Raw genomic sequence first — 14,778 nt, 5'->3', positions numbered from 1 at the left:
CACCGTTGTTAGGTTTTACAATATTTAATTGTTTTGTAGTTAAAACTAATATTAATACGTTATTTTATGTAAAAGAAATTAATGTTGTGTTATTTGTTATGTGACTTGTTTATAAAGGAGACAGTTACTCTCCTTATAAAGCTGTTCAGATATGCATCAGATTGTATTCTTTATTTTAAGATGTTAGTGCTATTAATATTTCCTCGGATTCAAGACCAAGCAGCGGGTCGTGCCTATCAAATCAATCTCTTTCTTCGTCGTTGTCATCATCTACTACGATTTCTGATTCTTCCACATTGTTGAGTGCCACGGGATCAAAATCATAGGAGGCTGAAAAGCAACAACAAAGCATACTGCACTACGTTAATTTGGTTGAAGATTTTAAAACGGTACCCTACTTTTAGTAATTAAACGCTGGTCTAAATGCATATATACATCAAACACTATAAACTTAAAGCTGTTGTATATATTACTCTCGGTATAATTTCGGGATTCTGAGTATATATATCTGAACTGAGGGGACCGCGACGAGTTAAACGGTACCCTACTTTTGGACCGGAGACGAAAAATAACAAATCATATTTACCATTTCTTGCCTTTCACAACGCATTCTACGACATTTTAGTCTTTCACTAGGTGGCGCTTTCTGATTCTTTATACATCAAGGTCTGTTTAAGACAGTCAGGACACGTTCCCGTGATTCTATGCGGCAACGGCCATTTTGGGACTTATCGATAGACCTCACTACACGTGGTTCCTGCGCGAGTCGACTATTATTACGTGTATACGTACTCAAAACGTTAAACAATGGGTTATTGTGTGGCACCTAATTGTAAAAGTAAGTCTACCGACGTTCGATTGTTTAATTTCCTGCATATAAACAGAAGAAAGCGAAATGGTGCAGAACTGCAGACGGGCTACGTGGCACCCAACTTTTCTGTCAGTGAGATTACATATTTTTGCCAGAGATATGAACAGTACTTTGAATGTAAAAAAACTGCATGGAAGCAAAAGCTCATTTATGCGTACTTCTGCTGACCTCCGAAAATAGTGTTTTATTATATTTGTATCTTGTGTGTTTACAGAGAGAGAAGTTGCGTCTCAGATAAACTCTTAAAAATATCATTAAATTAATTGTGTTTAATATTATCCTTTTTGATTAAATTTTATGTAATTAAAAAAATATGACGTTTAAGCCTTTGTAAAGCCAAAAATGTTCATTAATTAAACGTTAGTCCTGTATTTATTTTTTTTAAATGCATTAATATCGTATTGGTAAATGCTTTAAAATAAAATTTTGGACAACTTATGTTATTGCATTACTTTACGAAGTGCTTATATACGTAATTGAAACTGCATCAGTTTTAGCGCCTATTTAATTAATCACGACAGCAAATGATATAGATGATTGTTTCTTTTAAACTATTTGATCGAAAAGTTACATAAAATTGGAATTGCATAATCATCCGAAATTATTATTATATTTTTGACTGGAAATCACTGGATTTATGCAATTTTAGTTTAATTAATGTCGTATAAAACTGACTGCTCGTACAAGTTTGCTTAAAACATGCGACTCAGAATACCCCAAAATGGCGGCTCAAGAAGTAGGTCACGCGTGTTCTGACCTTCTTATACAGACCATGGGTATAGGAGTGGAATAACCTAAAGCGGGGAGATAAAATCACGATTTTGCTGACGGATGAGTTTGTTGCCGGACAATTCTAAAGGAGAGAGCGAACACTAGACGAGCGTTTCTCAAAATTTTTGCTCACGCGATATATTTGTAACGGTTCCGCAACCCAAATGTTTATCAGGTTTTTTAAAGATTTTATATTATAAACTGGAGTCACTGTATATTATATAACGAAATAAATTATTTTTTATTTAATTAAACTTCTACGTGTAAAATGTAACATTGAGTACATTTCTATTAAGAGCGATTCAGGCCAATTTCGATTTGTAACAAATAACTTAAATTTCAATAATAATAACTGAAATTGTTTTAACTTTCTTTTAATAATACAATCTGTTTTATTTACAATCGTCAATTTCAAAATTATTCAGGGGTCTCTGTTACATTATAAAAATACTTGTGTAATATTTTTCAAACTTAATGAACTCTTTTTTTAAAATTACTTTTCATTTTGTATACACTGTATACCAAAAAAATTTCTTTAAAAATTATGTATTGATCCACTTATAAATAGATAACGGATGGATTTTGGCATAATTTATTGTTATGTAGGACAATAAACAGGGAAATATTTTCAAAACCATTGCAGCTTAAGTGGCTTTGTGACTACGATCTTTCGTAAAATATCTATTTTGATGTTGTTCAAAAGAGAAATGAATTTCAAATACAAGCATTCTATAATCTTAATACTGAATGACAATTATAACTATTTTTCTTAATTTTGTAAGTTTTCAGTACTTAACAAGATGTGTCTATTATTCTAGTATATTTCAGTAATACAAATACAGTGTATTACAATTATTTCTGCGAAGGTAGTATCATTTTGCGATCCATTAATTTTTTAACACGACCAAATATTGAGTCTCGACCCATAGTTTGAGAAACGCTGCACTAGACAATGTTTTCCACAGAAATGAAGCACACGATGAGAAACATTTATAAATGATACTTATTAACTTAAATATGTCAAGTTTCATATTAAACACCAAAAAATCTGACACAAAATGAAATATTTATTATCACAAGACATTTATAACATACACGTGAAAAATTTTCACAGAATAACTTAAACACACTTTTTCGATACGTATTACATTTTGAATTTTGTTATAAAAGGAAGAGCAATCTAATAAAATGCACCTTGTTTATACAGGGCAGTAAATAAATCACATCTGTTTTTATTCCAAGCTGATTTAAAATAAACTTTTCTTTTTTAATTTTAAATGCAGACTCATCCCTGAGCTTAAAAAATGAGCTTGCTCGATATTCAACATTTGGAGTTTTTTAAAAGCTGCCGAATTTGTAGTGGACAGGTTTTAAAAGTAGAGAAAGAAATAGATTGCCATGGCTTATCTGGAATACGCAGGCACGCACGCACATACACATTTACACGTGTAATTTTTTCTCTTTGGTGCATTCTTTTAATATAAACTTACATTAATATATAATACAATAAAACTTACTATAAAGTTTCTTTGAAAAATTATAGCCTTTAACATGTGTTGGCTTTGTTTCTTTTTAAACAAAAAAAATTTCAAGCTTACAAAATGCTCACATGATTTGCAAAAAACGAATTTGAGGCACTCAAATAAATCTTCATAAAAAAATTCTAATTCTATATAAAAATTCATATTTCAAATACTGCATTCAAAATTATAATACAATGGCACATTTTCATTTGACTAAACAATAACTATTATAAAACATGATCTATAAAAAAAAAATTGCATATAAAGAATTGTTGTAACTTTGAATGGCAAATAAAGCACCATGTAAGCACTCGTTCGATAGCATACAGTTATAAATAAGGAGCTGCTTTCAGTGACATATTCCCTTTTTAAATATATTAAAAACTGTTACGATTCCATTGACACTATGCCATTGCTTCCAATATACATTAAGCGACTATAAGTATTTACATAACATAATTTTATTAACACGATTCTTTAAAAATGTTATAACACTACCGATTTACAATACGGATGTTCGGCACGTGATTACGTTTTACTGAGCAATATAATTTTTTTTTCGTGTTTTGTTTTAACGAATTGTAATAAATTTAAAAAAATCAAACATCTTTTTTCTTTCCTCCTCTTGGCTTAATCGATTCGGAAATTTGCCACATTGATTCCTCGCACAGATAATTGTCAAAATTATTAAAAAATGCTATTATTTGTTCATTTCTTTTAAATGGATATTGGCTGAATGAAAAGATGCAATTTACAATTTAATTTTATGTAAAAAAAAAAAAAATATAATCATTAAGAATAAATTCTTACCAATTTTTAAATCTTTTCATGTTCTCTAAAATGTTAAATTGCTGCCAGTGCTTTGAAAAATTAATGTATCCGTCGGGAAGGAAGTCGTTATTACCAATATGAACAAATGTAAGATCTTGCAGAATTAAACCACTATAAAAATAATAACTGCATGTAATAATTAAAATTAATTCTTGATTAAAAAAAAAAAATGAAACATTTAAGCAAATCTATTAAGGCAATTAATTTAATTACAGTTTTATAAATTTCAAATATTAGTATCAAAATTGAACTGTTAGAGAAACAACTCACAAATTTAAACATTACATTTTTATTTCATTAGTTTTGAAAATAAACTTTTGTGATTTCAAATATTTTTCTGTTTTTGTTAAAACACATTTTTTTTAAAAAAAAAAGAATATCTGAAGATATTTTTATCAATTATTTATTCAAATCAAGATAAACACAAAATAAAACAATTTTTTATTAGATGAAGGAAATTACTCTGTAGAAGAGAGAACTGTATTTTACATTTTAAATATACAGGGTGTTTAAAAGGTAAGGTAAACAAGACAATAGAAATGGTTGTTTGTGTGTGTATTTTCTTGTTTGCTATGGTTAGTGAAGACAGAGTTTTAAAGGTTATGTGATAATTTTAATTATTAGCAGTTGAACAATAATCAAATACATACTCCACGTTAACAAGAGAGAAAGTACTCTATCAAAACAAGTTGCCTAACAATATTCGATAATTATTAATGAAGCAGATGTGTTCACACGAGAGGAGGATATTTTGAACATTCAGCATGCCAATGAACTGAATGTTGACTGTCATCCGGCAACTGGTACTGTCACATTATTGCTGCAGCAGAATACATTCTTTAAGTTGTTTTTTGTTTTCTCCCTGAAACTTTTTACATTTCTTCTTTCATACAACCACAAAGAAAAAGTTTAGTGTCAAATCCAAAAAAAAAGAAGCTTATTTTCATAAAACTCAGCAGTAATAAATTCAGAAAAATGTTGTTATACATTTTTATTCCATATGTCTTACTTTTTGAAACACCCTGTATAATTTAATTAATCAATCAATTTGTTTAGTTGTAAATAAACATTTTATTTTAAATTTAATCAGTATGATTTATATGTTTAAATTTTCATCTGGTTTCATCTGGAGTTTTTTACAAATCATATAAAAACTTACTGATTCTAATATTTCATTTTTAGGAATTTTTTTTATCTTTAAATATTTTATATAATAATTGTTTCCATTCAAATTAAATTGTGTTAAAGTAATAAAAAGCAATACTAACTTTTGTAATTATTAACAATTAAGTATTTATAGAAAATCTGACAGTGAGTAACATAGAGGAGTTTGTACATCTGCCATTCCTATATATAAACAGAAAAATTCTAACTGAAATGTCTAGAAGAAAAATAATTTAATAAGAATTACTAGATTTGACCTAAAATGTTACATAAGAATTATTTTTTGTTATTTTACCTAGGGTTAACCTTAAATATAAGCTTAAGTCTGACTTAAATTAAATGAAAGATCAAATTTAAATAATGGTTTGTTAATCAAAAGAAAAATATATATTTATGAATTAAAAACAATTTTGATTCTTAAAATATTATACAATTAAAAAATATAGCATAAAAACTTTTACTAAATCTCTTATAATTTAGAACTTACATATATGGAATACAAGGAGGCTCTGTGTCAGCTAATGCTTGTCTATAGGCACGAAATGAAGAAGAACTATCTATCAGTGCACAATATTCTTTCAGACCCTAGAACAACATAATTTGGGATACAAAGAAAATAATTTACATAATATTAAGAAAAATTTAAGTTAATTTTTTAATTTAAAGTAAAATTTATTACTTCTGTGATATTTCTTTGCCATTCCAATCTACGTATAGGTGCAGAATCAAGAGCCGAAAGAATTGAAAGGTATGAATTGAAGTTATTTAATTTACGTAAATATTTCATTATTTTAATAAATTTGACAACATAACGTTCTCGCTCTTTAGCCTCTTCTGGTTCAAGAATTCTTGATCTTGCCCTAAATAAAAACTGAAATATTATACTTTGCCAAAATGTTTTATTATTAAAAAGACTGCTATTTACCAATAAGACATTTTATTGAAATGTTCTGTAAATGTTGTCAAATTAGGACTTAATTCTTCTTTCTGCTCTTTTGCCCAAAGAAGAACTTCAGGTATCTAAAAATATAAACAAACATTTAATGTCACTTCATATGATATAAAAACAAAACTTATCTTAGTTATACCTCAATTTTTTGGAAAAGATCTGCATCTAGTAATGTCATTTGTTCTGCTAGAGTTTCAGATTTGAAATCTAGAAGTGATGCTTGATGGGTAGTGACAGCCATTGAAGGTAAGAGAACTGGTAAAGCTGTCATGGCTCTTTGTCGAACTTCACATTTCTCCACAACCTTCTTTCTCAGAGCACGAGCTAGAACTAGGTCACCTCGACTCACTAACTGAAATATGAAGTCCATCAACACTTGAAGGACTTCTTCATCTGCATCACCAACACTAAATGAAGAAAAATTATAATTTATTTTCATCTGAAAATAAAAATTAATTTCGGAATTGGAATTTCAATATTACCATAAATCATCCACCACTCTAACCAGGAGAGCAAATGCATTCCTAGCAGCACGCTGCCTCATATCAGACATATGAATGAATTTATTATACCTGTACAGCAATTTATGTATAAGATCTAAAGGTGTTATAAACGTGCGGTAAGTAGTGAGGAAAGCTTCTTGATAAATAAAATCTACCAATGATTAATAAAAAGTATTTATATTACTACTTAAATTATCTCAAAATTTTGTTATTTTTAATTTTTATTGTTTATACCATTTTTAGAAGCTTTAGTAGCTTGAATAATTAAGGAATCTAAGTGTCCTCCTCTGATATCAGGCCCATCATCTCCCTAAAATACAAATTAATTTCAAATATTTAATAAAAGTTATAAGTATTTAAAATAAAAAAGATTGTTTAAAATCATGTTTATCAATTCATTGAGGCAAAGAAAAAGACTGAAATATCTCAATTAATAATACTGTATATAGAATGTATAAATAAGTAAATTTTTTAATATGTTGTTTATCATCTTTTGACAAAATTTAACAGAACAATTTTATTTAAAAATGATTACTTTCAAAATAATTTAACTTTTTACAGTTTATTGTAAATATCTCTTAATAAATAACTATTTTAAATTAAAACAATAATATGTAAATAAAAAGTTGGCTTCCATCTTATTTAATTTTAACATACATATGTCTTTTTGTATTGTATAACTTGCATCAAAATACAAATAACCCTCAGTATATATGGTTTTGATTAATGAAGGTTTGTTCTGAGGAAAGTTCAATGTTGCCTGTTTGACAGAGCTCAGAGCTAGCAATAATAAATTGATCTCTTTCCCCACTGGCCCAGCTTAAAGTTAACTAAAGTATACCGCATAAAAAAATATATTGTGTTAAGGTTTATCAAATGCTAAAAAATTTCTTCTTAACATTTCTGTTTTAATTCTTCAGCTTTTACAGAAATTTTTGCTTTATGAAGAAAAAAAGAATGCAGAAACTCAAACAGGAGGTGATGCTCAATAAATATTTTAGTTAGGTTTTGAAATTTTTTACTTCACATTTTCCTTTAAACTAACCATTAAAATAGCAAATACCTCTCAACAAAAAAATACCATTATGGTTTATAATTTGTTTTCATTTTTTATGTAACTATACTGTACTTTGTTTAAAATCTTTAATTAATTAACAATTCTTTAATAATTTTTAAAATTCTATTTCCTCATTTTCCACATTTTTATTCAATTCAAGCAAATGTAAATTTAAAAATTACTATTTTAGATGAATTCTCTATGATTTAACATTCAGTGGAAAATAAATTAATTCGTGAGTTAAGTTCGGTATACATGGTATATTTGAGGAAACAATTAACAAAATATGTCAAGGATTACCATAATTAAAGTTTTTAAATAACAAAATTAAACCAAAGAAGTATTTTTATATAACTTTTTAATAATAATGTTAAAAATTAATGTTATTGTTCAATATTTACATTATAATAAAAATAAAGCTAAAAAATTACAACCATCCTTTCTAAAATAACAAATAACTACTAAGAATAAATTCAAATATACAAATCATTCAATTTGGAAAGCTAAAGATAATGCAAAACTATGTCTTGATTTATATATAATATATTAATTAATATAAAACCAAGAATTATTTTATAATAATTCATTATACATTAATATTTTAAAAATAAAATTACAAATATTGAAATAATAAGACCCAATATCAACAACATTTAAAAATATATAGGGTGTAGACACGAACATTGTCCAGGCGAAACCCTGCTTCTGCTATATAATATCTATATGCAATCATACTGGAGTATAAGTAATTAAGGGATTTGGACATCATGCTCCCAACTCTCTTCACATGGAGGTAAATCCTTTCTCATCATATAAAAGATGATAACAATTTAATTGAATATGTGAGTGCCAAGTTTTGGCTCTATGGAACACTTATCACACACTATTGACAATAAATCCTCCGTAGAGCCAAAACTTAGTGCTCTCATATTCAATTACAGTAATGTAAGGACAACAAGCAAATCACTACTCTAAACAAAAATTTAAATTATAAAGAGCATCTCAAGATCACTACGAAATGTTTTTGTCCAGTTAAAATACACAAAAGAAAAGTGCCGTAACTAGGGTATAGCCAACATGGCTCCCGCCATAGGCGCCAACGAGAAGGTTTTGGAATAATATGTATTCAAAATTAATAACACAAAACAACTTCTATAATTATATTTATATAGTATTTATTATCTGTAATTTCTACGAACATATATTTCAGAAATAAACCACCATTTTTATTTTTATTTAATAACAAAAATTAAAAAGCCGCGCCATTTTTATTCTTGGTCATAGGCGTCCAAAATCCTAGTTATGGCACTGGACGCCATCAAGAAAATGAGTGGTGAAACTGTATGAGGCTTCTCTGCATAGCTCTGAGCACCCATGTCAGAGAAGCATCATACAGTTATCACATAGTAGACGCAAAAGCTTAGTGCAATGTTTGGGTCTACACCACTATGTATACAAAAACAGTAAAGTAGCTAATCTAATTTTTAACATTTAATTAAAAATTTTTGACATAATAAAACAAACTTTTTATTAAAAATTACAATTTTACTTTTGATAAATTTTAAAAACATTACAATGTAATTCTATTATTATTGGTTAACACTTACAGGATTTTTAAATACTAAACCAGTTACATCTAATTCATCTAATATGCTTTGTTCAGCAGTTTCTTCTTCTTCTTCTTCTTTGTGATTGTCATTCTTTGGAGAGGTCCAACCAATACTCAAATCTCTAAAATTTGAAAATAATTATGCATTAAAAGTATACTTTTGTTATATAAATTCGTTTATTACATTTTATTATTTACCCTTCAGAAGAAAGTTGGCTTTCATCTACTGAAGGACTGAGTGTATTTCCAAAGCCAGAACTCACTGTTGGTGTAACAGGAGAATCTGGTGATTTTTCAGGTAAAGCTATGCCAGCACTTGTCTAAAAAATTAATTTAAAATCATTTTTGAAACAATCTCGTATAAAAATATTGAAGATGTTACAATACATTATTACTCATTACTTTTATATTTCTAGTTATATTGATTTTGCATTAAGCTTTAATTTTTAGTTTTATTTTACTAAATTAAATATAAGAATAATATCCAATTTTACAAACTTAGAAATTTTATTATATACAGTAGAATCTCAGTGATCTGACTGTTTGCTAGCTCAACACATTCAGTAATTTGATACTAGTACACTCTTGGGTATTACTCATGCTGCCAAGTTGTGCAAATCTTTCCACTATTTCAAACTCCATTTCTACTAAATTTGAACACTGATTTCAGATGACATCAACCACTTAGATGATTTGATAAGTAGCCCAACTTGTGTTTTGTTGCATCATTAACAGTTGATTCTATGCTATCAAATTCATATATGTGCCATTTGAATTCACCTTATTTCTAATAATCCAACAATATCTTTAATCTGCCATTGTTCCAGTTCCATATATGACAGATTACTGAGATTGTATGGTCTTTCAAGTTTTTAAATACTATAGCAGTGGTTACTGAAAATAATTTTTAGCAGAATATTTAAAAGGAAGTAATTTCTTTATAAATAACTAAGTTATAGAAAATTGAGAAATCATATTGCATTCGAGCAAAATTGAAATTACTGAAGTAAATTGGATAAAATAATAAATTATTTTAGTTGAAACTAATAAAAATATATATTTTGTAGATATTAAAGAAAAAAATTACCATTAATTCGGCTCTAGAACTGAAATTTTTGATGAACTTGTTGAATAAAAGTAAATATTCTAAAATTAATGATTTACTAAGTGCATCAAAAACCATTTTCAAGTTAAGTTATTGATATCTATGCTAATAATTTGCTAAGAAAAAATCCTATTATTGAGAAATTTTGAAAAACTTTAATGTTAATAATGAATGACCAGAAAAAATTCATAAATAAATATTTGTGAATTTGCCAATTCATCAATTACAAACAAAAAAAAAAAAAATAATAATAATAATAGAAAATTTAACATTTCTAAGAACTCATTTGTAATAAATATATACTTAGATATAATCACAATATATTGAAGTTAAAGTAATATCAATTTTATTATAAACTTTGAGTTAATGTAAGTATATTTGGAAAATCTTTAATGAATATTTAAGACATAAATCAGTATCAGTAGCTGTACATAATTTGAAAGAATGTACAAATACAGTCAAACATTGATATAACATTCTTCTTTAAAGTGCTGTTCTTGTATAGCTCCAAACAATGATCATGAATGGATTTTCCCCATAACTATTAAACAGTAGTATTCTTTGTTATCACTAAATTATCAAATGTAAGATATTGCATTGCAAATGTTATTGTTATCACCAAATTGTGTGATTTTCAAACTAAAACCTCAAACTTGTGTGTAAATCTTATAATAATTTCTACTGTATGAGATAAGTGAATGGTATTCAAGGTTTGACAGTATTTGTGAAAATGAAACTGTTTTAGTATTTCTTCTTATAATCAATCTCAAATCTGTAAAGTTGCCGACCGGTGGTGATAGGGAACTTGAAAGCCCACTCCTCGGCACCAAAGTATGGTTGCCGTCTGTTAGGTGGGGTTAAGTTAATCCCGTGTCAGGATGAACCTAAGGGAAGTTTGCATGTGGATGTGGCAGAGGAGGCAATTGATGACAAGTGTTTTACAAACAAAAAAGCCGTTTATTTGGTGACATTTATGCTTATATCTATGTGACAGTTCAGTTCCATTTCTTTATCGTCCTTTGGGATGGCGAGGACTTTCCTTTCTGTTAAAACTCTGGGGCAGATGAGATGAAGTCACTGGGTGTTGGGGATGATCAGAGAGTCACAGAGACATCTTGAGCAACAACACAATTCACTATATAAAGCACTCGGTGAGCATAATCCAGAGGAGACTGTCCTTTGACATTGAACTTCTGATTTTTATAGTTTTTCTTCCACTATTCGCATTTTGGATTGGTCCCTCCCATTCCTCGCTTCCCGATTGTTCTCCCCTTTGTTTCCCAGGGAAAACAGAGACCAACTCCGGTCATGAGTGAGGTCCGATTCGAGGTGTCTATTTGACACCTTTTTGTTGACTATGCTCGAAGATTGTTGATAGAACCACAACACCTGTGCCCATAATTTAGCCCATTGTTTGTAAATGCTGTCATTTTGGAACTTTAACGATCATATGCAATGTTTTTCTATCCATCAAATCTTTTCCCTTTTTCTGAAATTGTTTTCCTAGATTGACTATTTATGAGTGCTTGTGTCAGAGTGTTAAATGTAAGCATAAATGTCACCAAACCTTTCAGTTTGACATTAACAAGTCGATTTAACATGTGTTGGAGTTGTCCCGGAACTCGCTGTTTACATTTTGTCACATTGTTTAGATCAAGAGTTCTTTTTCCTGTCTCTCTCTTATATAATCTATCATTATAATTTAAACACAAGAATTCTGCAATTTATATGATTTTGGACCTTGTTTCGGTCCTCACAAATCATAAAGGATAAAGATTTTAATTAAAATTAATGTATTTTTTCATTAGTATTAGTTTGGAAAGTGAAAATACATACCAAGAAAAAAAATCTGACTTTTATTCAATTCTCTGTTGTTATTTCAATTATCTATTATGTACCGATAAATTTTAGCATTTTTAACCACACAGAATTTTGTATTAAAAAGCCCTAGTATACTTTTATTCTTATACATTCTTTAATTCATAATAAATAAATCAAAAACTAATAAAATGGTTGTCAAAATTTTATAATATACCTAATCATAATATGAATTTTATATCTAATACAATGCATTAATCTCTAAGAACACAATACATAATACATTTAACACAGAAAAAATATAATTTTTATTATTTGAAATATAGAAAATGTACTATTCTTTAATTATTTAATATAAATTAAACATACTCTATTTTTCTTTGGTGGTAAAGCTGGAGGTGTTGTAGCTGGAGATACGTGTTCATCATCTCCAATGCTTCGATCTAAACTACTTCTACTGCTTGGATCATCAGAAAATACAGAATCTTCAGAACTTGAAATTATACTAGTTGTGAATGAATGCTGTTGCATGAAAGATAGCTCTACTTGTTGCCACTGGGCCTGTACAACTTGATAGGTATGTAATGAATGCCTATAGAATTCAGATTCTGCTGGCTGAGAATAGCTTCCAAACATTTGCATGTATGCCATAACTAAAAAAATTTCAAATTTAATTAAATTATTTTTAAAAATATTTTTAATATAACAAAAATTAACACCACTAACTATTCTTTTTCTTTGGTGGTAAAGGAGGAGGTTTTCCATCTTCACAGGAATGAAAGTCAGTTGTCAGTGAATGATGAGGACATGATGGTGAGTGATTTCCTGCAATCCAATTTTGATGATGCAAAAGAGGCTGTGGACTATGAGCTCTTGGACAATGAGGGCTATGCATGCCATCCAATGAAAATTCTGATTTTAATTTATTCTTATCACATGACTATATAACATACAAAAATTCATCAATAAATATCATTGATGATGATTATAATCTCATAACAGTTTTCTTGCAGTTTAATTCAAGATTTAATATATGACATATGGGAAAATATAAAAATTAAAATTTATAAAATTAATCAATGTACAAATTTTATTGATATCTCTCATATTCATTTAGTGTGTAATTAATATTTTAATTAAAGTAAAGGAAAAACTTACATCAGTAACATCAAGTACCAAATGAGGTATATTATCATACTGAGACAGTGTACGGTGTCTCGTTGGCCTTTGTTTAACAGGCAGAGCTGGAGGTATTAAAGGACTGTTGTTATTGATAGAAAAATTTAAACTAGAATTATTACTGCTGACACTTTTCTCAACATTAGTGTTCACATGATTTAACTTTTGTAACATAGAATCCACATTACTAGTATAATTATGAGATGCTGTTTTTGAGCTGAATGATGAATATTCATAACTGTAAGTTTGAGATGATGTTACAAATTCATATTCACAGGATGAAGCATCTACTTGGGATCGTGATTTATGAAAGACATTTTGAATTTTTCCCACTGAAAGTATGTCATCTGCAGAATGATTCAGATTTGAATCTAGACTACTTGTCAGTGATTTGCTAAGAGGTGTTGAGCTGTCTGACGAGTGACTTAATGGACTTGTCCAGTCAGCTATACAAGAATGATTAAGATCAGGACCAAGAAATTTTCCATTAGTTGTAACTGCTGAAATTATGCTTGGACAATTATTATTTCCAAAAGAAAAGAGAGATTGATTCTCTGTTTTACTTGTATATTGGACAGTAGTAACACCTCGTTTTTTTGGTGGAAGAGGTGGTGCTGATTCTGAACTGCTTCTGTTTGCATTAGGAGAATCAGCACTGAAATAAAATAAACAATAATAAATAATCAAAAACTCACTTAATAAAAGTTTGTAAAAAAAAATAAAAGTAAACAAGATAAGAATTATATTTACTCCTACTTTATTACTTTACTTTAATCAATTTTTAAGTTACAAAATTATTTTATTACCATTAAATTTTAAATATAAATAAAATATTATTATTATTGTTGTATGTATTAAGAAGGCATGAAAAATATGACCATCTACTCATTTGAAAAAAAGGAAAAGTTTAATTAATAGATGATAAATTCAATAATGTACAGTAATTTTCATGTTTATTTGACGTGAGCCTTCAATATCTGAATAATGTTGAAAGCATCAAAATAGCCAAATTGAGATTTTTATAATAAATTGTGCAGTGTGAAACAATGCAGAGAATGGTATCTTTACTAAAAAAAATCCAACTGGTTACCATGAAAAATGCTTCCAACTTATCAACTATATGGAAAAACATTGCATGTGCATACAAAATGGTGGATGAGCAGGTGCTTTCTTTCACCTCTTCAGAGCTGCAAAATTTAGGAAAGAGAAGGCATTGTCAACCCGCAAATTGGAATCATAAGAAGTCAAAAATGCAGAGGGAAACAGGAAATGAATGATTGTCACACAGTGGGCAAATTAAATCAGTGCTGTAAAGTTCCCAAGCAAGATGAGTGGAAAAACATTGCAGGCATCAAGATGTGAATTCACACACATGATCATGCTATTGCTGTGCTGTTT

The 14,778-nt window shown here is 28.4% G+C and overlaps 1 protein-coding gene across 4 annotated transcripts in view; it reads right to left on the bottom strand.

Annotated features, from left to right (window-relative positions):
• Positions 1-2,689: 2,689 nt before the first annotated feature.
• The window catches only part of C3G (C3G guanyl-nucleotide exchange factor), a 48,039-nt gene continuing 35,950 nt past the window's right edge, over positions 2,690-14,778 (bottom strand). For all 4 annotated transcript variants that reach the window (XM_067280911.1, XM_067280909.1, XM_067280912.1 and 1 more), the window contains 13 exons: positions 13,360-14,035; positions 12,928-13,141; positions 12,571-12,854; positions 9,477-9,598; positions 9,277-9,400; positions 6,847-6,922; positions 6,592-6,763; positions 6,249-6,516; positions 6,086-6,180; positions 5,840-6,020; positions 5,648-5,745; positions 3,976-4,107; positions 2,690-3,897 (listed from right to left, as the gene is read on the bottom strand). In XM_067280911.1, coding sequence (XP_067137012.1) covers positions 3,765-3,897; positions 3,976-4,107; positions 5,648-5,745; positions 5,840-6,020; positions 6,086-6,180; positions 6,249-6,516; positions 6,592-6,763; positions 6,847-6,922; positions 9,277-9,400; positions 9,477-9,598; positions 12,571-12,854; positions 12,928-13,141; positions 13,360-14,035 — 2,575 coding nt within the window. In that variant the 3' untranslated portion in view covers positions 2,690-3,764. The remainder of the gene's footprint in view (positions 3,898-3,975; positions 4,108-5,647; positions 5,746-5,839; positions 6,021-6,085; positions 6,181-6,248; positions 6,517-6,591; positions 6,764-6,846; positions 6,923-9,276; positions 9,401-9,476; positions 9,599-12,570; positions 12,855-12,927; positions 13,142-13,359; positions 14,036-14,778) is intronic.

The sequence above is a fragment of the Centruroides vittatus genome, unplaced genomic scaffold, assembly GCF_030686945.1.
Source record: "Centruroides vittatus isolate TY-2023 unplaced genomic scaffold, ASM3068694v2 contig_900, whole genome shotgun sequence".
NCBI lineage: Eukaryota > Metazoa > Arthropoda > Arachnida > Scorpiones > Buthidae > Centruroides > Centruroides vittatus.
Note: the sequence above shows the minus strand (reverse complement) of the source record. Positions and strands in the feature narration are given on the sequence as shown.